Source organism: Schistocerca nitens, chromosome 12 (assembly GCF_023898315.1).
Source record: "Schistocerca nitens isolate TAMUIC-IGC-003100 chromosome 12, iqSchNite1.1, whole genome shotgun sequence".
NCBI lineage: Eukaryota > Metazoa > Arthropoda > Insecta > Orthoptera > Acrididae > Schistocerca > Schistocerca nitens.
In genome coordinates, this window is record NC_064625.1 from 137,290,597 (window position 1) to 137,314,222 (window position 23,626).

The 23,626-nt window shown below is 40.7% G+C and overlaps 1 protein-coding gene across 1 annotated transcript in view; it reads left to right on the plus strand.

Annotated features, from left to right (window-relative positions):
- LOC126214965 (uncharacterized) overlaps window positions 1-23,626 on the plus strand; it is an 815,775-nt gene that overhangs the window by 697,681 nt on the left and 94,468 nt on the right. The window contains exons 22-25 of the mRNA XM_049941599.1: window positions 7,419-7,573; window positions 11,842-12,029; window positions 17,786-17,939; window positions 21,235-21,450. Of these exons, the coding sequence (XP_049797556.1) occupies window positions 7,419-7,573; window positions 11,842-12,029; window positions 17,786-17,939; window positions 21,235-21,450 (713 nt within the window). The remainder of the gene's footprint in view (window positions 1-7,418; window positions 7,574-11,841; window positions 12,030-17,785; window positions 17,940-21,234; window positions 21,451-23,626) is intronic.

Here is a 23,626-nt window from a genome sequence, read left to right on the forward strand (position 1 = left end):
ACACACACACACACACACACACACACACACACACACACACACACGTGCCACAAATACATATATACCTGCATATACATATGAAGTTACATATGCATATGTGTGTGTCCTGCTGGAATTGCCCAAGCCTGTCGGAATGCACAATGGACATGAATGGATGCAGGTGATCAGACAGGATGCTTATGTACATGTCACGTGTCAGAGTTGTATCTAGACATATGAGCGGTCCATATCACTCCAACTGCACAGGCTCCACACCATTACAAAGCCTCCACCAGCTTGAACAGTTCCCTGTTGACATGCAGGGTCCAAGGGTTCATGAGGTTGTCTCCATAACCGCACACATCCATCCGCACTATACAATTTGAAATGAGATTCGTCTGACCAGGCAACATATTTCCAGTTGTCAGTAGTCCAGTGTCGGAGTTGACGGGCCAAGGCAAGGTGTAAAGCTTTGTGTTGTGCAGTCATCAAGGGTACATTAGTGGACCTTCGGCTCAAAGCCCATATTGATTATGTTTCGTTGAACAGTTCACACACTGACATTTGTTGATGGCCCAGCATTGAAATCTGCAGCGATTTGCGGAAGGGTTGCACTTCTGTCACGTTGAACAATTCTCTTCAGTTGTCGTCGGTCCTGTTCTTGCAGGATCTTTTTCCGGCCACAGCGTTATCGGAGATTTCATGTTTTACTGTATTTTTTATATTCACGGTACTCTTGTAAAATGGTTGTATGGGAAAATCCCCACTTAATCGCTACCTCGGAGAGCTGTGTCCCGTTGATTATGCGCTGACTATAACACCACGTTCACACTCGCTCACATCTTGGTAACCTGTCATTGTAGCAGCAGTAACCAATCTAACAACTGCACCAGACACTTGTTGTCTTATATAGGTGTTACCAACCACAGTGCCGTGTTCTGCCTGTTTACATATCTCTGTATTTGAATACGCATGCCTATACCAGTTTCTTTGGTGCTTCAGTGTATAATTCCATCAGACATTTTGAACATAAACTCATACAGACAGAAAATTAGCAAATGGGTAGTACTGCCAGAAAACAAAGTCAGCAACAGACTAAGGACGTGGTAGACTAAGAAAAGAAAAAGAATCGAAGGAGAAAAAATTAGAGCTGCCTGACTCTCCGACAATTGAGATATAATAGTTTTGCATGATTTGATAGGGTCCAGTTGCACATAATGAATACACATCTATGTAAATGTATGTATAAACAGAATAATATTCATTGCTAACCAGTCAGTCTTTATATTGGTATCTATGAGAGTAACTTTTAAAGTTCTCGGAATCTTCACCAGACATCAGTGCTAGCGCAACAAGGTTCCTGCGTAATAATAGGTCATCCCCTGTCAGTAAACACGTGTCATATCAGTGCTGTTGTCAGAGATCAGTGGTGCAGATATATTTCTCTATGGTTGTTCCCATGTTGTGATTTATGAAGATGGAAAAAAAAGAGGTTGGCGAAGTGATTAAGCACTTCATAAAGAAAGGTATGACAACAAAGAAGTCGTGCCAATTTTCAGAACACACTGGTGGACCCTACTACTTCATATTGAACCAGAGTGGACAGACAAGTTAAAGTTTTTCTTTGATAAGGGTAGAGGCTGAAGTGATGCATTAAATGGCCAGAACTTGAGCCTGGGTCTTCTGCAGGTGTGCTAATCACAATACTACCGTGGCATGTGGCTACCACAGCTGCACGGGCTAACCTAGTCTAGTATCCTCCCAAACACAAACCAGTTCACACCTTCAGCCCATTTTCTCCTTCTTAAATCATCAGTTTTGCCGAGGCTCTCCGACACTGGAATAGCACCCCAGCTTTGTACATAACGGGGAAATCCTGCCTGTACCTCAGGAGTAGGTGAGCTATCGATCTGGTGGAATTACGTTTCCCTGTAGACGTACGAGTCTCAACTTTATCTTAATACCGACGGTTTAAGATGAGGAAAATGGGCTGAAGGTGTGAAATGAAGTTTGTGTTAGGGTCGGCATTAGTCTAGGGTAGTTCGTGCAGTGATTAGCACATCCACCTTGTAAGGAGGAGACATGCGTTCAATTCCCAGCTGTAGCACAAATTTTAATTCATTGCTTCAGCTTCTATCCTTATCAAAGAAGGAAAATGTAATTCCAACAGATCAATAGAGTTTAAATTTGGTAGAGATAGCTTATATCGTGACTGTTTAGGAGGTGGCTGGGCAAGTGAGAGCTCTCACACTTGGTTGTTTCCTGGGCAGTGAGCTTTTGTGGTAAAATGGGGTGGAGGGACGTCATTATGTAGCACGGGGGAAGTGCAAGTGATGCTCTGGCTTTAGCTTAATGACCATAGTTAGGTTTGGCATAGCCTTAAACACAAATGTATACAGGGTGTTACAAAAAGGTACGGCCAGACTTTCAGGAAACATTCCTCACACACAAATAAAGAAAAAGATGTTATGTGGACATGTGTCCGGAAACGCTTAATTTCCATGTTAGAGCTCATTTTAGTTTCGTCCACCTACGCTCAATGGAGCACGTTATCATGATTTCATACGGGATACTCTACCTGTGCTGCTAGAACATGTGCCTTTACAAGTACGACACAGCATGTGGTTCATGCACGATGGAGCTCCTGCACATTACAGTCGAAGTGCTCATACGCTTCTCAAGAACAGATTCGGTGACCGATGGATTGGTAGAGGTGGACCAATTCCGTGACCTCCACGCTCTCCTGACCTCAACTCTCTTGACTTTCATTTATGGGGGCAATTGAAAGCTCTTGTCTACGCAACCCCGGTACCAAATGTAGAGACTCTTCGTGCTCGTATTGTGGACGGCTGTGATACAATACGCCATTCTCCAGGGCTGCATCAGCGCGTCAGGGATTCCATGCGACGGAGGGTGGATGCATGTATCCTCGCTAACGGAGGACATTTTGAACATTTCCTGTAACAAAGTGTTTGAAGTCACGCTGGTACGTTCTGTTGCTGTGTGTTTCCATTCCATGATTAATGTGATTTGAAGAGAAGTAATAAAATGAGCTCTAACATGGAAAGTAAGCATTTCCGGTCCACGTAACATATTTTCTTTCTTTGTGTGTGAGGAATGTTTCCTGAAAGTTTGGCCGGACCTTTTTGTAACATCGTGTATACTTATGGTGCAGTGCTGAGAGTGGAGAGTAACACTTTTTAAACCGTTGAAAAGTAGCAAAGGTCACACACACACACACACGCGCACACACACACACACACACACACACACACACACACACACACACACAGACATCAATTTACATCTCTTCAGTGCAGGATGCCTGAATGTTTGTAATATGTGATAACTTGATATGTTTTGTGCGTTTCAAAACTTGGAACAAAATGAAAAAAAAATTCAATCTACGATGACATTACAATACCTTCAGTGCAGACAATTATGCACAATTGCAAAGTGAACAGTGAAAAATGGAGGTGCAAAAATTAAAGGAAGTGCAGTTAAGCGATGTGACAGAAATAAGTATTTGTCATACTGTAGCAGAGAAATAAATACCTGAGTAACTTTCCTCATTTTCACTATGAAGATTTTTTTTCCCCTAGAGCAACATTCAACAAATGAATCTTGCAGGTTGAGCAAGTTACCATATATTATATATATGACTTACAGAAATACAGTGTGACACTTGCGTGGTAAGTTTCATAACAAATTTAGTCTTGCCGTCTTATTTTCTTATTATAAGTCTGTAGCTGCAATTATGTTGATGTATCGATCTATATACTCTTGCGAGCAACTTTTTTCTACAATGAAGAGAATGAAATATACCCGCAGGCGCTCACTGACTTCAACTTAAAAGTTTGTCTTCGAAATAGCAGTGTTAAACAAGTTGTGTGATATTGATTCTTTAGTGAATAGCAAAATAAGTAATATTAATTGACATCCTGTGTTTCTGTGTTTAATGTTTACATTGAATGGTAACAAAATATGTTGGTCAATTTAAATTTCTTCCTGGAACGACATTCATCATGAGGCTGCTCGGATAAGAAATATCATGTCTCGTATGTAGTTGCCCCATGTTCTTCGCTTCATCAAAATATTAAGAAATGTTTCACTCCATTTCACTGTCATTTCTCATTAATACAACTGTCTTAGAAAATAAGTTTGCCATGAAACACATTAATGAGCCACCATGAAACAGTGCATCTCTGTGGAACATTACATTATTGGCCACAGAACAAGACTCATCGCAAAGCTATCCTGTTCCGATCCCTCCCTCCCCTATCTTCAGTTCATTCAACCTTTCCTCGTGTTATATCATGTTATTTCAGTTAGCTGGTTGCTTACTTCTGTGCTGTGTACACGAGCCAGCTCACACGAGCAAATGTGTATAAAATGGTCGTGGAGGATTGCTGACTGAAAGTGTGGGACATTGCTACAGAGTAAGGATCTCATCTAAACAGGCACATCACATCTTAACAATGGAATTGGATATGAGTGCTGCGACTCTTAATGCAGGACCAGGATGAAAATGTCTGAACCGTGTTTGACACATTTTTTGGAGCTACCTGCAAGCCTTTTCGCACCAGTAGGTGAAACTTGGGCTCACTGCTATACCCCAGAAAAAGAATCAACAGTCAAAGCAGTGGAAGTATGTTGATTCACCAATATGGTCAGTCATAAAAGTCATAGCATCAGTTTTTTGGGATGTGAAAAAGATTTTGTTGCTAGAGTATCTTCCCATCGGTGAAAGAATTAATGGGACAATGTTATGCTAACCTCCTGGACCAACTATGCCAAAAGATACACAGAAAAAGGCAAGGTTTAAAAAGGAAGTAAGTTATCCTTCATCAAGACAGTGCTTGCCCACACCCAAGTGCCATTACTGTGGCAGATATATGTGAACTAAGATAGAAATTGGTGCCACACCCATCACATTCGCCCGATTTGACTCCGTCAGACTTTCATCTCTCCCCCAAACTCAAAATTTTTCTCATGGGATGGAAATTCTCTTTGAACAAAGAACTGACAGCAGAAGAAGAGTATTTTGTGGGCCTAGAGGAATCTAATTTTTGAGATGAGATAGTGACATTGGAACATCGCTAGATCTAGTGCATTAGTATACAGAAAGACTACATTGAAAAATAAAAAAAAGTTTCTATTCAATTCAGAGAACTTCTCATGTTATTTTTATAATAATCGTAGAGCTCAACAGTTGCGTAAGTGGTTGCAATGCCGCGAATCCTCAGTTATTCTTGCGAGCTCGTGTACTTGTTCCCCTTCCAACACTGGTAGAGTCTACTTATACCTGACAAGACTCAAGAAACGAGTTTACGTCCATAAATGGGCAGTGCTAGAGACTTGAGAGTCGAGTCTCAAAAGAGTTCGGGGATCTCTAATGATCTCTATTGGGTAGCAGCTTGTAACAAAAGTGAAAACTGATGTGATAGTCAACAGAAGTAGGGTTTCTGAAATGAAGTGAATGGTTTGATAGGAGTCAAATCAAGATGTGAAATGTTATTAAATCAAGATGTGAAATGTTATTGGTGAAAACTTATTGTATCATTCATTTCTTTTCAATGAATCTTCACTGCAATATACCCCTAATGGCACGCAAGACAGGGTCCTCCACTGACTTGATTCTCCCAGTGGTGCGTTGCCCACACAGCTCGTGTGAGAACCTGTGGTTGTTGGGTTTGGTAATCATGGGTGGAAACATCAGCAACAGTGAAAGCCTGGGTCAGGGTGGAAGGTGTGTACAGATAGTCTCACTGTTAAGGCAACTGCTCGTGAAAAGCGGGGGATATAGGTTTGAGTCGTAGGCTGGCATAAACTTTCATTTTTAGGATTCTGTACCTCAGTCGGAAAAAACGGAACTCTTACAGGATCGCTTTGTTGTCTGTATGTCCTGTCAAACTGTTAAGACCCCCTTTCCACAGGAACAAGTAGATGTATCAAATGTACATGCCTGAGTCAAATTGCAATGTGTCTCATTATAACTACATTCAGTCTGCATGATTACTTACAACGCACTGATGGTAGCTGCATTGTCAGTTGGAATGTAGATCTGAAATGCAATAAAAAAAAACACGCAGATGTTATGACTGATTTTGGCCTTCTTTCTGTCCTAAATTGAAACATACGTCACATACTGAGGTCTATGGTCTGTTGGTAGCGTCAAAAAGCCAAAGCTTCTAAGTCAGTGCAACCAAAAGATATGGCCATATATGTTGTGTAATTTGATATTCACAGATTCACTCATCAAAATCCATAGGGTACTTCCCTCTTCCTAGTAGCATCAATGAAATTTGACAAGAATCAAGTTTCACTGTTCAAGTAAAGGAAAATGAAAATTGTTAATTTGTAATAATATCACACGATTTTTTCTCTCTCTCCCTGACTGTCTTCTGTTTGATAAGAGCCCTTTTTCTCAGGAATAGGTAGAGGTAATGAGATGAAATTTATGTCAGGTACTAAGTTCTATGGTCCCTTGGCAATGTAAATAATTTAAGCTTCTAGGTCAATGCAGTCAAAAGATACAGCCATATACATTATGTATTTTGATACTCGCAAACTCACTAATCAAAACACATATAAAGACATTTTGAAAAGTAATGCTTTCCACACAGTCCCAACTTGGCCCCATCCCATTTTCATCTGTTTCCAAAACTAAGTACCCCTTGAGGAGTTCACTTAGATAGTGATGAGGGAAACACAAGCAGAGGTGAGGTTGTGACTCCATTAACAAAGTCAAACATTCTACAGTGACAGTATCATCAAACTGGTCCCTCATTAGAATAAATATATTCATCACCAAGGTGGCTGTGTTGAGAAATAAACATGTAGACATGAAGGATAATGATGTTGAATGTTAATGAAGTGTGTTTTATTTAAAAAGTTTTAAAGAGTCTTTACATAAAACTTTTGGAGGCATTAATTTTAGCTCACTGTTGTAGGTGAACTATCTACATTCATGTCGGGCATGTTAGTCTAGCAGTAAAGCATGTGCATACAAACCAAGAGATCACAGGGTCAGATCTTGGTCAGACCACAGATTTTTCAGTCTTTGTTTTAACCTAGCCTGTACCTTGGAATGATGTGAGGAGTCACCAGAAACAGCAGGTAGTTCAGATTCCACATTAAACTGTAGGTCCTCATTCCCTGTGTAACTGGGATGTGTTAGGGACATGCAACACAAGGAAGTGGCTTCCAGTAGAAAGACTTGGACCAGGCCGTTGAACCACACAATATTATTATTATTTATACACACAATTAATTTTGCACGCACCCCTCAGTGTATGCATCCTGCTCACACTTGTCTGGTTTATCACCTTATTATTGATGTTTTAGTGTTGTGTTTAGTACTTCCTTCATACACTCTGGCTTGCCTGTTCACCACTAAGCTGTGTTTCATCATTGAAAATTTTGTATTTTACGGACAGGTGGCAGATCGAACGCTCCCAAGGCAAGTGTATTTGAAGATGATGTAGCAGCATTTAAGGAGGAGGACACGCCTGTGGAGTTTTCGAGAGCAACGAGTCTCTCGTCACTGACCATTGATGATGAGCCAAAGATCTCAAATGATACTCTTTTGAAGGTAAGGAATATTTTCTTTCAATTGTGTAGTTTTTTATGTAAGTGGAAATAGGTTGGTGGTGACATTTAAATAGAACTATGTAACATCTAGAAAGAAAGAGAGAACAGGTAATTATCATTACTGAGTTCAGCACAAAGAGATTGTGTGCAGTTGACAAAGTGGAGATGATGATATACGCGTCAAACCAGTAAATAATGACAGTATTTGGAATAAGAATAGTCGTTGGGGTAAGGATATTTGTGGGAATGAAGAAAAAATATCTTTAAAAATTAACTGAACAACGTGATACATCCTTGTATATACATTTCCATGCACATAAGTTTAAACACAATTGATTTACAGTAAGCATGTTAGGCAGTAGTAGAAGTAGGTAAATCACAATTCAAGGTGACAGTGACATATATGTTTGTCGTTTCTGAGAGCATATTCTTTTAGAAAAGTCAACGTGTACGACAGGTAGGAATAATAGACTACTGCAGTGATCACAGTTATTGTCTATGAAAATGCTGTATACAAATTATCATGTTAATAAGTACTTTAAAACAAATGAAATACTATTCACAATGAATATGAAGCTGGACATCCATGATGCCCTTTTGCCTGTAATAGTTAAAAGTCTCTTTTATGTTAAAATTTTTCACAAATAGTAAGTTTCAGTGCAAAATTGGTTTGCAATACCAGAAGCAGATTAAAAAACCTTTCTAACGATGTCATTCATCCGTGTACAACAATTATGTGTTGAGAAAAAGGGGATGTTGACTTGTATATGATCAGTTGGTAATCACATGGAGACAATTTTTTTTTGTATAAGGTGGCTATAGAAGAGGGTCAACTCAGCCTGTTGAGACCAAATGAGAAGTAATAATGGATTTGACTCGCAAGCATAGCTTGCGTCAGGTGGAAGTTACACAACATTAATTTATGTATTCATTTGTTTATATACATCTCATATTTGTTAAATAACTTGTACAGCGATAAATATATGGAACCTGCAAGTATTGAAGTATTAATATTGTCATGTCATAAGCATTACATTTACTGGGAACAGACATCGATAATCTGATAAATGTGCTGAAATTGTGATATAAAGTGGCAGAGTCCACTACTGCAGTGTGAATACCGTCAAGTATGGCTTTCATGGAAGGTTCCATTTTTATATGCTGGAAGAAGTTTAGAAATGTTTATATCGTAGTAGCATATTCCAACTACCTTGCCACGCAGTTTTAGCTCTTATCTCGGATACTTTCACGGAAGTTTCAGTACTAACCTTAACAAGTGTTGAGCACTGTACTAGTCCTTTGAATGGTTTTTTAAAAAAGTATATCATTCCAGTAAAGAAAATAATACTAGTGTCAGTATAGCTGTTGATACTGCGAGGTGGCGCAGTGGTTAGCACACTGGACTCGCATTCGGGAGGACGACGGCTCAATCCCGTCTCTGGCCATCCTGATTTAGGTTTTCCGTGATTTCCCTAAATCGTTTCAGGCAAATGCCGGGATGGTTCCTTTGAAAGGGCACGGCCGATTTCCTTCCCAATCCTTCCCTAATCCGAGCTTGCGCTCCATCTCTAATGACCTCGTTGTCGACGGGACGTTAAACACTAACCACCACCACCACCTTTGACCATGCATACATTAGCAGTGACTTCTGAAAGACCATTCATTCTCTTTCGATTAGAGATATCTCATAGCACAGTGCACCTTCCACTTCACACAGTTGACGACAGCAAAGCATTGTGGCACAGCCTCCACGAGACACTGATTGCATTATACAGCAGTCCTAATCCACAAGTTCATGACCCCATGGTGACTGGTCACAGCTTGCTCAGTAGTACCTCAGAGGTGCTCAGTAGAAATGAAATCATTGCAAGGACTCTGTTACATTCCATTTCAACATATTACAAGAGAATACTTTTAGCTCTCCACCTCAACAATGCCCTGTTGGCAAGTGAGATGCAACACCTTACATTGTTTTAAGCATACTCATTCCTTTCAAATGGAAATCTTGGATTAAAAGTGTTCTGGGACAGTGCAGCACATCTGTAAAGTAAATAGCAGACAAGTGCAATCAATTCCTGGAGTATTGTCTTTATCGAGTATGCATGGCAACAGACGGTGTGGTGGTAGAGTTGTAATACATCAGTATAGCTCATAAAAAGTGTAACTGTGAGGGTACAGAAATTTTGTGTAGCTAAATTTGGTATTTTTCTCTTAAATAGAGATGAAAAGTTAACTGTACCCTCGTCGTCATTTATCAGTGAGTAATCATGTTGTTTATTAACACTGTTTTAGACAGTGCACTTTAAACAATGCACCCTCACATTTCATATTTTTATGCATATAATATTTTCTGTTAGTAAAATTATTGGTTAGTGCTGTATTATAATTGGTTTGAGGTACTACTTTTGTGATGTGGGACAGTTGGAGTTTTTCGGCAGATGCCTTTATATCAAAACAAGTATATCATGCAGCTTCCAACTCCACACAGCCCCTCAGAAGAAGATAAGTGAATATTCTTCAAGGAAAAACATTCATTAACAATGCATATCAAAAAAGTTCTCTGAAAATCTGTAAATCATTTTCATGTTAATTTGATATTCACAATGAAAGCACTATAATGTATGTTCACGCAGTAAATGTACATGGATACACAGTGCAGTGGAAACTTATTTAAAGTACACAAAAGAAAAAGTAAATAATTAATATGTTAAAACAGAATATACTTCAAGAATATCTTTAGGAAAAGTACAGATTGCTACTCACCATAAAGGTGACATGTTGAGTTGTAGACAGCACAATGAAAAGACTGTTACATAGCGAGTTTTTGGCCAAAGCTTTCTTCAGAAAAGAAAACACACACACATTCACCCAAGCAAACACATCTCATGCATACAGCACTGCTCTTTTAGGCTGCCCGAGGTAGGGGGGCTCGTGCGTGCGTGAGGTGTGAATGTGCATGTGTTTTTTTGAAGAAGGCTTTGCCCAAAAGCTCACTGTGTAGCAGTCTTTTCATTGTGCTGTCTGTGACTCAATGTGCCATCTTTATGGTGACTAGCAATCTAACCTTTCCTAATATTCCAACCTAGAGTTTTCATTGTTCAAGAATATTTTTTATGGTTTTGCCAACCAGAGCTCTAGAGGGTATGGGCCATCCAAAAATGTAGTAAAGTCATGTAGTAAATATTTTCTTCATTCATTAGTTTCATGTTGGTTTTTAATTCTCAGTGTGAACTTTATTTCTTTCAGAGTCATATTTCACACTAGGATGTCACCACATGGTAGGGTACTGAGGTGGCAAAATTTGAAACGTATTCGTGGGAGTATATTCCATTTCAGCATATTAATTATTTACTTTTTCTCTTGCACATTTTAAATAAGTTTTACTGAATTGTACATTGGTGTACATTTATTGTGCGATCATATATATTCGTATTTTTAGTGTGGCTATCGAATTGACATTAAAATGATTTGTAAATTTTTACCGAATGCATTTATATATGTTGTTGATGAATATTCTCCCTCGAAAATATTGACATTGCTCATTCTGACGTAAAGGTGTCTACTGGCAAACTCAAACCACCACACACCACCGAAGGAGTACCTCAAACAAATAACATAAACCAGTATTTGTACTAACACACAATATTATTTGTCTAAAAATAAGAAATGCAATGGTGTATTGACTTTAACGTAATAATAATAAACAACCTGATTACTCATTTATATACAATGACTGTAAAGGGAAACATCGTGAATTTAACTGTACAAAACTTCTGTACTCTCACATAAGAGAAATTGCATAGGAATCCTCGAAAGAGAGATGACATAGTTCCTGCAAAACCCAGGGGTTTGATTAACTGGCTCTTCCTTCCTAATCTTTCTCAGTCTGTCATTGTCTCCTCCTTGAGGAGGAACTAATAGTTGTGCTTTTATGTCTGTCTGTCAACAGTACTTAACATTTCTCCTCCTGAAAGTAATTACTGTCCAGCGATTCAATCTCAGAATATAAATGATTACAGTTGTCTCCACATGTAGGTTGCAGTTGGTCTATTTAAGGGTGCAAAATGTTATTTATACTTTGGTTTTGGTTGGTAGCAGTTTTTGTGAGCAGAAAGACGTGATTAAAATTTTTTGTAAAGTTGAAGGCCACTTTGTTCTTTTCCCTAGCTTTCCAAATATTGGTACTGTACCATTTCATCTACTATTTCTTAACAGAACTATTTCTCACTCTTTTCTCCGGATTTCACCGCCGTAATTCTCCCACCACAGGAAGTTCGTACGACACCCAGGCAGTCCCCATCGCTGCAGGTGACGTCCGAAGAGGACGGCACGGAGAAGCAGGACCGCGAGAAGGGCACGGAGTGCGGCGAGCTGCCTCCTGTCAGTGAGGGCGAGGAGGAGGCGGACGAGGACATGCTCAACGCCTGCATCAGCGTGGGGATGCCCGGCACGGGCAGGTCGGTACCTTACTGCATTCGCCTGTCGTAATTTGTGAAATCTCTTACGCGTGCAATCTGGTAAGGTACCTGGAACTACATTGCATCTCAACGCTTTGAGCTGCAGACACAAAGGCAGGCCCGTTCTGGCATTTAACCTGTGTAGTGGTGAGACATAGCTTAAGTAGCAAGAACAAATAGTGTAGGTGCAAATTTTTTGAGTGTCACAGAATGTACATTTGCACTACAAAAATGAAGGTTTCAGTGGGAGTCGAACTGTAGCCTCGTATACGTTCATCTTACAAAGCTTGAATGCTAACCACGTGACCACCGTGAACTCTGCTGTCTGGCTCCTATGTACAGACACATCAGTAAGATAATAGACGCTTAAAACTTCTCTTACGATTTTCTCAAAATTGCCAGAGTAGTGCACGTTACTACTTGCACATTATGTCGTTTTGATGGCCTACTAAAAGTGTACTAAGTTTCAAGCAAATCTGTGATCCCAACGTTGTGGCCTCCCGTTGTCAGTATGTGTAGTACATTGTACGCGTGACCTGTTTGTAGTGACAGAACTTTCTGTATAATTTCTCTGGTACTGAGACTTTGGTTCAGTTTTCCTTAGATTTTCCAGCTAGTTATGTGAGAAGAAGTGATAAGTTGCAGCTTTGTGTAACTCCAAGGTGTATACGACCTGGGACAACCAGGAGATCCGGGAAAAACCTGGGAATTTTTTCATACGGGACAAAACCGGGAAAAACCCGAGAATCTTTTAGAATTCCAGGATTTTTTTGTTTTAGTTTTCAGTTAAATTTGTTATTTTGACTGGTAAGAAATAATATTTAAACAAAGGATATTACTGTATCCCGCTACTGCAGAATAATACTGCAGCAATAAAGCATGAATGAGAGAAAAGAACTAAAATAAAACTTAAGTTGCGAAGGAAATGTGCCATGTACAACAACAAAACACAGTGCTCATGCAAGTATCTGCCAGCAGCAAAATGTGTCAGAGGCTTTGGGAAGACTATGCAATGCTTCATAACAACAAATTGCCTCCAATGAGCATGACGTCGCAACTGTTTACATTAGATTCGTGTGAGCAGTTGCGTGCGGGCCCATGCGCATGCGCAGTTGCGTCACGTGTGTGTAGTACCTTCTCCCACTTATGGCTACTAAAGTGTGTAGCAGTAGCAGCAAGATGCTATTCGAAAAAATTTTACTGTCGCGTGCAAGCTGCCATATTCACTAGGAGCGAATTGGGGTATCTGCCCTGGGCGGCAATTTCAGTCGAGCATTAATCACCTTGCAGAACAATGAAGTTATTTTTGTCTGTTTGCTAAAGAAAAGTGGTTTTTATTAATCTTTTCCACTGAGGCAGTCAATTTATTTGTAACGAAATCCTTAATTCCACACTACTGGCTAGTTTCAACTGTTCTCTGCATTGCAAAAGAGCATGTTTTTGTCTTCTTGCAAGTATGGCATTATGCCATAATAAAGAACCAAAAATGAAATAATACACTACTGGTATTCCAAGAAAATTTACAACCGAATCTGGATGAACGAATGTGCACTTTAAACCGAATTATGCACGTTATTATGGTTCAGAAATTCCGATGCTCTTGGAATATCCTCTGATGTCTTGTTTCTTTTATGACATAACGTAAGATCTTTCAGTGTTTTACACGTACGAACATACGGGCTTCTTGCATCATCGTAGCTGCGTATGCGGTGTGACGCCTGCAATTGGCGCTCTCTGGCAACTGCTGAAACGAACCTCTATCTAACAGGTCGTGGGACAACATTGCGAATGATTGACTGAAAAGCGTTACTTTCAAAGTAAATTTCCTTTTACCCAAGATGAACTATGTGCGATGAATTTCTTTAATCACAGAGCGTTTGACTCTCATTTAAAAATCAACTCTTTGAGGATGACCATTTAGAAAAATTTCGAGCCCAGAAGATCATACATTTATGTCGTTATTAAAAATTTTACTGGCACATTTGTGTGATGTATCTTAAAGTGTAATACGCACAAAGGAGATCAATGTTATACGTGAAAGTTAAGCTTCTCTTGCAGCTTATTAATTGTTGATACCAATATTGTATGTGAAAGCTATGCTTTTCTTGTAGCAACACTATGTATATTAATTTAAACCATTAACTTTTCCTGTTTGTGTGTACGCGCTACTTAACAGTGATAATGCTATTGGCTGACATGACGTGTCCTTTGCATTGAACATCCGCTGTATCGGTTGGCGAGATCACGTGACATGGACTACGACTGGCTTACAAAAGCGCGTTGCAATCTCTGTAAATTGATAAGTTTTAGTTCCGAGGAAAAGTATACTGTCACTTAACACGGAAAAAGTGTATTTTCACCCGGGTGAAAGTGTATTTTTAAATGGGACAAATCCGGGAATTTTTTTTCCTTGTCCACGTATACAACCTGAACTCTCATTTTAATACATGAACTTAAAGAGTGCTTCTATTGTTACCTGTGACCCCTCAATATTCGTAAATAATTTAAATCAGTATTCCACCTGTATAGTTGACCAAAGAATTGACATATTTTTAAATACTGAGACACTCCATTATTTTTTGCAACGTACAAAGTGTTGTGTATTATTAATCTACTTTCTCTGCATGCTTCTTGTGAAATCAGCCTGAGTCATCTACTACACCTTCATCTCTTGTTTATATTCAGACAAGTGGAGGAAGGTTTTGAAGTCTCCATGCTTAGTAGTAATTTGTTGTCAAAACTTGACTTATTTATAGAAATCAGAGTGAATTGAGAATTGAACATGTAGTTATCCTCTGTAGCATCTGTCTTCAGTAAGTGCACAATAACACTATTACCAGAAAGGTCATATCGACACTGTACGGGTGACTGTGGAGTATGAATGCAGGTGATGTGATTCCTGAAATAACACAAAGATAACACTGTGCCAATATTAGTCTTATTTGTCAGAAATCGAGTACTATCTGTGGAAAGTAACTATCCAACACGGCCGCTCTGGAAAGTTGTCGAGTTCTAAAAGCACGATAACTGTTCGTATACGATCTCTCTCTCATTCTCGCCACTTAAAAAGTTTGGCTACATCTGAAAAAATTCTGACCTGTCAACGGTTTCACAATCTCGTACAGGTACAAGTGGTTGCCATACATCGTTTCAGCTGGATCGTACAACATAAGAATAAAAATGTCATATCTTCAGTATATTGTATCTCAGTAATGGTGTTGAGTGTGTTAAGAAGTACCTCAACAAATGCCATTCGTGACCCTATAAATTAGCGAAGTTCATCTCCGTGCAGTCAGACTTCGTTTACGTTGCTCATCACAAAGTTCTGCCTAGCCATAACTCTTTGGGCAGTGTCACAGGATGATGATGAAATTTTACTACAGTAGTCAATAGTTCTGAATTTCACAGGCACCGAACATACTGCTTGACACTAGCTAAGGAACAACTGCCAACAGCTACGGAACAACGACAATTACTTCGGAGCACCCAACCGATGACAGTAAAAGGGTAAAGCGTGGGATGTGTTAACTGCATTCAACAGTTCAACAAGTACAGTGTTTGACAAAGGTGGTTGTCGAACCAATTAGTGTGACATTCCGTGTGGTTCAGCAACGTGTCTGCGAGACATCAGTTGAGTGCTTACGATTGTGTACGAGCAGTTGGGTGACTTGAAGCCAGTCGAGGTATTCCTGCTGTGGCCACAATAATGTGTGTGTCGAGAAATGTCATCTCGCAGTTAAGACGGGCCACTGACGGTGTAAATGCTACACGGAAGCACACTAACGGTCATAGACGTACCACCACACTGCAAGAGAATCGATAGGCAGCCCTAGTGGCAAATGGGAACAGAAGGCTCACTCCTAGGTAAATCACTGCAGATCTTGCAGCTGCTGCCAAAACTATTACATCAGGCTCATTTGTACACCCAGAAGCCTTTGAATGCGTCCCAATTCAACCACGCCATTGTCGAGAATGAGTTTGCAGGTGTAAGGAGCATGTAGGTTTGGTCAGCAACAGTGCTCCAGAGTGATATTCTACAGTGAATTCTGCTTCGCTGTGGCAGGTGATCCTGGACGCCAGTTAATGTGGAGAGAGAGGGGAACACACTACACGACAGAGAATGTTTGTGAGTGTCATCGGTATGTCTTAGACATTATGGTGTGGACAGGCATTATGCACAATGACCAAATACTGCTGCATATTTTTCCACAAGTACTGTTAGAGCAGAGTATTATTGCAGTGATATTCTTCTGGATCGTGACGGTCAGTTAACGGGTGCTATAGGCCCCAACTTTCTGTTTGTGGGTGACAGTGCCCACCTGCCCAGGACTGCTGAGGTGTGAGGCAAACTGGAAAACGAAGATATTGAACGTCTGGAATGACCTGCGTATTCTCTGGACCTAAACGCTATAGAGCATAAGTGATATGCTCTTAGCAGACGTTCTTCTCAGTGAACACCCCCCTCCCAAACCGTGCAAGAACTGAAAACCATCTTGACAGAGGAGTGTGGCAGTATCCCCCAAGGACTCGACAGTTTGGTAGCCAGCATGAATAACAGGTGCAAAATGTGTATTAGTGCCTGAGGAGGGCATATTCAGTACTGAGAGTCCAATATAATCCTTCATGTAGGGAGTCTTGCCTGTGTCAAACATTAACATATGTATTATTTAATTGAATAGATCAAAAAATTCACCAAGCGGCAGCAGAACACACACATAAAAGGCTGCAGGATTGGCGAGCTTTCGGAGCCTGTGGCTTTTTCTTCAGGCAGAAGGGTTGAAGGAGAAGGAAGAAGGGTGAAGAAAAAGGACTAGAGAGGTCTGGAAAAGGGGCACATTTTGGGAAAGTCACCCAGCACTGTGGGCCAGGGGAGACTTACTGTAAGGAATGAGAAGGAAGGACTGATTGTTGGGGACTGCATCGTACAAGATTTGAAAACCTGGGACCTTAAAGGTGGAAGGCAGGGTAATATGCAAGACAGAGATTACTACTAAATCATGATGCACAAGTTAATAAGAGTGAGAAGCTAAGTGCAATGTACATAACAGAGGTGGGAGGGGGCAGTAAAATAGACAGGAAAGACAACGAAAGATGTAGAAAACTAAAACAGAGTGATGCAAAGAGTAGTTATGGTAATCACATAGCTTCTCACTCTTATTAACTTGTGCACAATGTTTTAGTAGTTAGTAGTAATCTCTGTCTTTGCATATTACCCTGTCTTCCACCTTTAAGCTCTCAGGTTCTCAAATCTCGTCCGATGCAGTCCCCAAAAATCAGTTCCTCCTTCCCATCCTTTATGGTACGTCTCCCATGCCCACGGCTCCGGGTGACTTTCCCAAAATCTGCCCCTTTTCCTATACCTCTCCAGTCCTTTTCCTTCATGCTTCTTCCTTCCCCTTTAACCCTTCTGCCTGAAGGAGCCGCTGGCTCTGAAAGCTTGCCATTCACAGCAGTCTATTTTGTGTGTGTTCTGCTGCTGCTTGGTGAGTAGATTTTTTATCTATCCAATTAAATAATTTTATGAATAATTGATTGTTTTCATTGTTGTATACATATGTATGTGTGTTATCCTGCTTTCCATTTTAGTGAAGTCTGTACCCTTTTCTTTTATAAGTATACCACCACCCCTGTTACGTACGTAACAGGTTTCAGATCGCCCGTCATTACTTGTGATTATTTCTGTCTGACAATGTACCTCTTCCTTAGCAACTGTCACCCAGTGTATTAGTTTCACCTGAGACTTCTCGCCATTGCAGGCAGCGCCACTACGACAGGCTGGGCCACCGTTCGGCCGGCCACACGAACCGGAGCCCGGGCCGGCCCAGCGGCATTCCGCTCAAGGTGGGAGCCGGCCCTCGCAGGCATGCCAAAGTGGTGGCTGCGCCCCAGCCGCAGAACAACTACGTAGAGGTTTGTGCTGCACTCTTCTTTACTGTGCACTTGATTTACTGCTTTTACATGTCTTCGAGAAAGTTAGTTACTGAAATTAGAACACAGTGAGCAAACATTCATTACACAAAAATACCATTCCAGAACGAGATTTTCACTCTGCAGTTGAGTGTGTGCTGATATGAAACTTCCTGGCAGATTAAAACTGTGTGCCGGGCCGAGACTCGAACTCGGGAACTTTGCCTTCCGTGGGCAAATGCTCTACCATCTGTGAAGTTTGGAAGGTAGGAGACGAGGTACTGGCAGAAGTAAAGCTGTGAGGACGGGGCGTGAGTCGTGCTTGGGTAGCTCAGTCGGTAGAGCACTTGCCCGCGAAAGGCAAAGGTCCCGAGTTCGAGTCTCGGCCCGGCCCACAGTTTTAATCTGCCAGTAAGTTATAAAATACCATTACCAGTGAGGTGGAGCTGTAGATAACTGTGTGTGCCTGCATCATAATGTATGTCATGTGCCACTCTTGAATTATGTTGGAGATTAGTAATAAATAATGCAAGGAGTAAAGGTAACCACTCGACATATAGCATTGAACGGAGACAGCAGGCATGTAAACAAGATTGAAATTGAAGCTTCCTGGCAGATTAAAACTGTGTGCCAGACCGATACTCAAACTCGGGACCTTTGCCTTCCGTGGGCAAATGCTCTACCGTCTGTGAAGTTTGAAAGGTAGGAGACGAGGTACTGGCAGAAGTAAAGCTGTGAGGATGGGGTGTCAGTCGTGCTTGGGTAGCTCAGATGGTAGAGCACTTGCCCGCGAAAGGCAAAGGTCCCGAGTTAGAGTCTCAGCTTTCTGACAATGTCTTTTAAGGTGTGTTTTCACTGTCTATATTTTACGGCAATATTTGTTGTTAGAAGCATTATTGTCAACATTGCTGCAATGTGGATGCAATACACAGCAATTTTGCAGTGTGGCAGGGCAGTATTGCTGATGTTGCAGGTAGTTACCTGCATATTAATGTGGAGTTGCTGATGTTTTCCACCAAGGGTGGAGAATATTTTGTATTGCCGGGCAATATCTACCTCTGTTCTTATCTGTAAATGCTTCACTCTCGCTCTCACTTTTACTTGTCGCTACCCTCACTGACAGTGGTGCGGCCACATGTCTGAGTGAAAACAACGCCATTTTGCTTTTGTTCAAAAGTTTGTGCGCGTACATATAGCTGTCTATGTTGTTGTTATGCGGACACTATAATGTGTCAGTTTTAGGTGCGGTTATTTTGCACTGTGGTTTTGTAAGTTACCAGTAGGCCGGCCGTGTTTCACCACTGCGAACTGCAGTGAACAGTTCCGCTGTAGCCAGCACCAAATAGTTTGTTACACTCCACTTTGCTTTGTCTTGTGCACTGTCATTTTCTTTCTTATTTTGAAGTGAGTGAAGACGATAACATTGCTGCATAAAGAGGTTTCACTGCAACTCTCACTACACTAGAAGGTGTCAGTGATCCCTATGACTGTTAGGAGAGCTCTGGTTTCGTAGATGCACAGAACACGGACACAGGTGGCAGCACTGTGAGAGGGAGGCGGGGCTTGCTGCCCCGCATAACACCTCACCTCTCGAGCAGTCTTAAGTTCTCGTTCGTGTACACTCACGGCCTATTGCCACAATATAGTGTCCGTGTAATAGTTGTTTGTTGTTGTGAGTTTATTGTGTACAGCAGTGGAGAAATTGACAAACAAGAGAATTATGAATTTTATAAATGTAATCCATATACTACCAGAGCTACGGAACACCAAAAGTAGGGTATACAAAGGTCACAATCTCAGAAAGGATTGTTGGCAAGCAGTTGGCAGTGATCACAGAATCTGACTTGATGAAGCATACAAAAATTTCCCAAGACTTCAAACCTGGGCTAAATGCAAGGGAAACAGTTGCATAGGAAGAGTGGAAGTGTAGGTGCCTTTTCATCCATGCCATGACTTTTGTAGTGTCTTGAGGTGGACCTGAAACGGGAATTGATATGTAAACAGTGGTGTGTGCTGTCAAACAAGAATAAAATGTAATAAACAATGTAATCTACTTTCAAATATACCTTAATGAAATCCTTCAGTCTTTCTACCAATACTTCTAATACCAAGTAGCTTATTGTTCAATAGTTCACTTTAAAGAGTAATATTGAACTTGTGTACAGATTTGTTGATTTTTGCAAAAGAAATGGTTTGATTGTTGGCAACACATGATTTGGGAAGAAAAATAATGAAAAGACAAGAAGGTATGGATGGGGGCAGATAATGACAAATATGGTAATTGACTACTTTCTGGTGGAGAAACAACATCATGTAAGTTGATGGATGTAACTGCACTCCCAGAAGAAGGTTTTGATAGAGACTATTGAGTAGTGGTGGCGAAGATGAGGATGGGTAAAATGGAAGATTAAAGACAGAAAGGGAGAAAAAAATAAAAGTGTGGAAACTAAAAGGTACGAAGATACAAGAAAAGTTCAGGGAGTCACTTAAGCTCAAAATACCAAGCACTGAATGTGGAAATGTGGAGGCAGAATGGGATAAGTTCAAAGGGGCATTTTTACACTCTGCAGAGAACACCTGTGACAATGTCTTGGAGGATGAAGGGTAAGGAGATACCGTTGTGGAAAGAAAGGGTGAGGAAAGCAGCAAAGGAAAAGAAGAAAAACGAAACACAGATAAAAAGGAAGAAAGTAAAAGGAAATGCCAGGAAAGTGAAAAGAAGTGTGAGAAAGTGATAGTGGAAGGCTGGTGAAAGTGAACAATGGAGAGCTAATAATGCAACAAGAGGCGGTAAGTAAAAAGTTGGAAACAGTATTTGGATAAACTACTAAAAGTGAAAAACAGTGCTGAGAAATGAATGGAAGTAACAGTGGATTCTGCAATAATTAGAACGCAGATCCCCAACTTTGCTTTCACAAAATTTTCAATTCTCTGCCCACGGGTAGACCTTTTCATGTAATGTAATTCAAATTTACAATTTGGTGATTATACAACAATTTCTTCTCATACTATGGTCATACACATAGACTACGTCTTCCAGAGCTAGTTTCGAAGTAAGAAGTACTGTCATTGCTTTTTATACATGTATACTTTCTGAGAATAATTTATATTTTTATTTCAAGTAGTGCTTTGGACTCACAGGTGCTTAACTGCAGCATACTGGTAAAATCCAGCGACGAGTTTTGACAGTTTTTTATTTCATTTAGGGGAAAAATTAGGTAGTACACTGACATGTTTCTTAGTTATGTTGGTGAAAAGTACTGACTCTAATTTTGGGTCACCTACTCCTCCCCAGCAGATGAACGCCGGAGGTCCGTGTGAGGACACAGTGCGCACCTACTGCACCGAGGGCACACCGGCAGCCGGTCTGTCTCACGCCGGCTCACGTTCCGACCTCTCTGTGTTGTCGTTACCGGGGACTGGCACGGGAACCGGGGACCTCTCGGACGACAACTTGTCAGCTGGCGGTGATGATAACATGCTGGCAGAATGCATCCAGTCTGGCATGCCTAAGGTAAAGTGCTCTGTTAGATATATGGTTTGTGTGTGTGTGTGTGTGTGTGTGTGTGATGCAGTAGCACATGTGAACTTCCACGACACACTACAAAAGACAGTTTGCCCGTCAGTTACATTTTGTCCACAAATATCACATAAGTCTTTAGCTGTGAGAGTGTTTGGCACTTCCTGTCATTGTTATTGTGGACTTGTCTAATTTATTTGGATATGAGGAAGTGGAGTCATTATCTGTCTGTCTTGCCAGTTTTGTTCAGTATACTGTATTTGGATGGGTATCATTAACCATTAGTAAGAATGAAATGACCCAAATTAATTACCTGCACTGTTTTTAAGTTACAGATTATTTTGGCAGGCCAAGTAACTGTTATTGAATTGTGCACTTCACTTCAAAGTGGCATGGATAAGGACTCATTTTTTCAACATTGTCACCGAGTCTTTGCAAACAATGGTCAGAACACTCTGCCAATCATTCAGTTCCTCATCAATAGAAATCCTGAAAAGGAGGAACCCGCACAGTGCAAGATCTGGACTTCCAGATCAACATCACTCACATCTGTGTTGTCAGTCAAATTGTTGGCATCATTTCAGTACAGCTGGTCATGACATTGCATTTGGTTCATATACTGTTAGAATTTCATGGTGAACCTGTGTACAATTCATACGTTTGCCCACAAGAATCATAATTTCCCATGTATTTCAACTTTGGAGCGCATTGCAAAAATACTATCTTAGGCCTTACTGTTACTGTCCCTTTCAATGTTCCTATAGAATGCACGTTAAACATATGTAATGCTTTTACGTGGGCTGAAAAATATATTTGCGTGTGAATTGACATGCCAATGCTGTTTCTCACAGAACATGTAAACACTCCACTACTAATTTAACAAAGAAAATAATCAGTTTTTGGAAATATAATGGTTTTGGATGAATAGAAAATCTACTCGCCAAATGGCAGCAGTAGAAAGCACATATAAAGTATCGAAATTTGCAAGCTTTCGGAGCTAGTGGCTCCTTTTGGCAGAAGAGTTGGCGGGGAAAGGACTGGGATGATGGAAAGGGACCGATGAGATTTAGGAAATGGGGAGAGTACAGAAGAATCGCCCAGAACCCTAGGCCAGGGAAGACTTACCAGACGAGGCGAGAAGGAAAGACTGATTTTTGGGGACTGCGCCAGACAAGATTTGAAAATTGGAGAGCTTAAAGGTGGAGGATAGGATAATACACGAAACAGAGATTACTGACAAAACATTGTCCACAAGTTAATAAGAATAGAAAGTTAAGCGCATTGTATGTGGTAGTGGTGGGGAGAGGGCAAAAAAAAGACAAGTCAGAAAATGAAAGATATAGAAAACTAAAAGGGAGTGAGGAGAGGAATAGTTACTGAGAAGAAATACTGAGACTGAAGATAGTAACTGACATTAAGGCCAGGTGGTCACAAGAACTGAGGGCATGTTGTATCGCCAGTTCTCACTTGTAGAGATTAGTTTAAGAAAAACTTTTTTATCTTTATTAGGTGGAAAGAGCTGCAGAATCGCTGATACACCCTTAAGACAAAAACAACAATGCACCACAAAGAAATTATCTGAATGGGACAGAAATCAGTAGATGTGTTGTACATGTGCAGGCAAACAAATGATTGCAATTTCAGAAAAATTGGACCGTTTACTCAAGAGAAAGGGCTTCACAAGTTGAGAAGTTAATAATGCTTTGATCCACTTCTGATGCTTGTGCAAGCAGTTATTCAACTTGGCATTGATTGATAGAGACCTTGCTGGCCAAGGTAGGGTTTGGCAAGCACGAAGACAAACAGTAGAAACTCTTGCCATTCACAGGTGAGTGTTATCTTGCTGAAATGTAAGCCCAGGATGGCTTGCTGTGAAGGGCAACAAAACTGGGGTATAGAATATCGTTGACATACCTTTGTGCTGTAGGGGTGCCATGGATGACCAAAGGGGCCTTACTGTGAAATGAAGTGGCATCACAGACCATCACTCCGGTTGTTGTATTGTACGGCAGGTAACATTCGTTTTAGTATCCCATCACAGTCTTGGGCGTCTCCAGACACATCTTTGCTGGTCATCGGGACTCATTTCGAAGTGGGTTTCATCATTGAAGACTGTTCTACTCGAGTCAATGATATTCCAAGCCGAATGTGCCTGACACCACTGCAAATG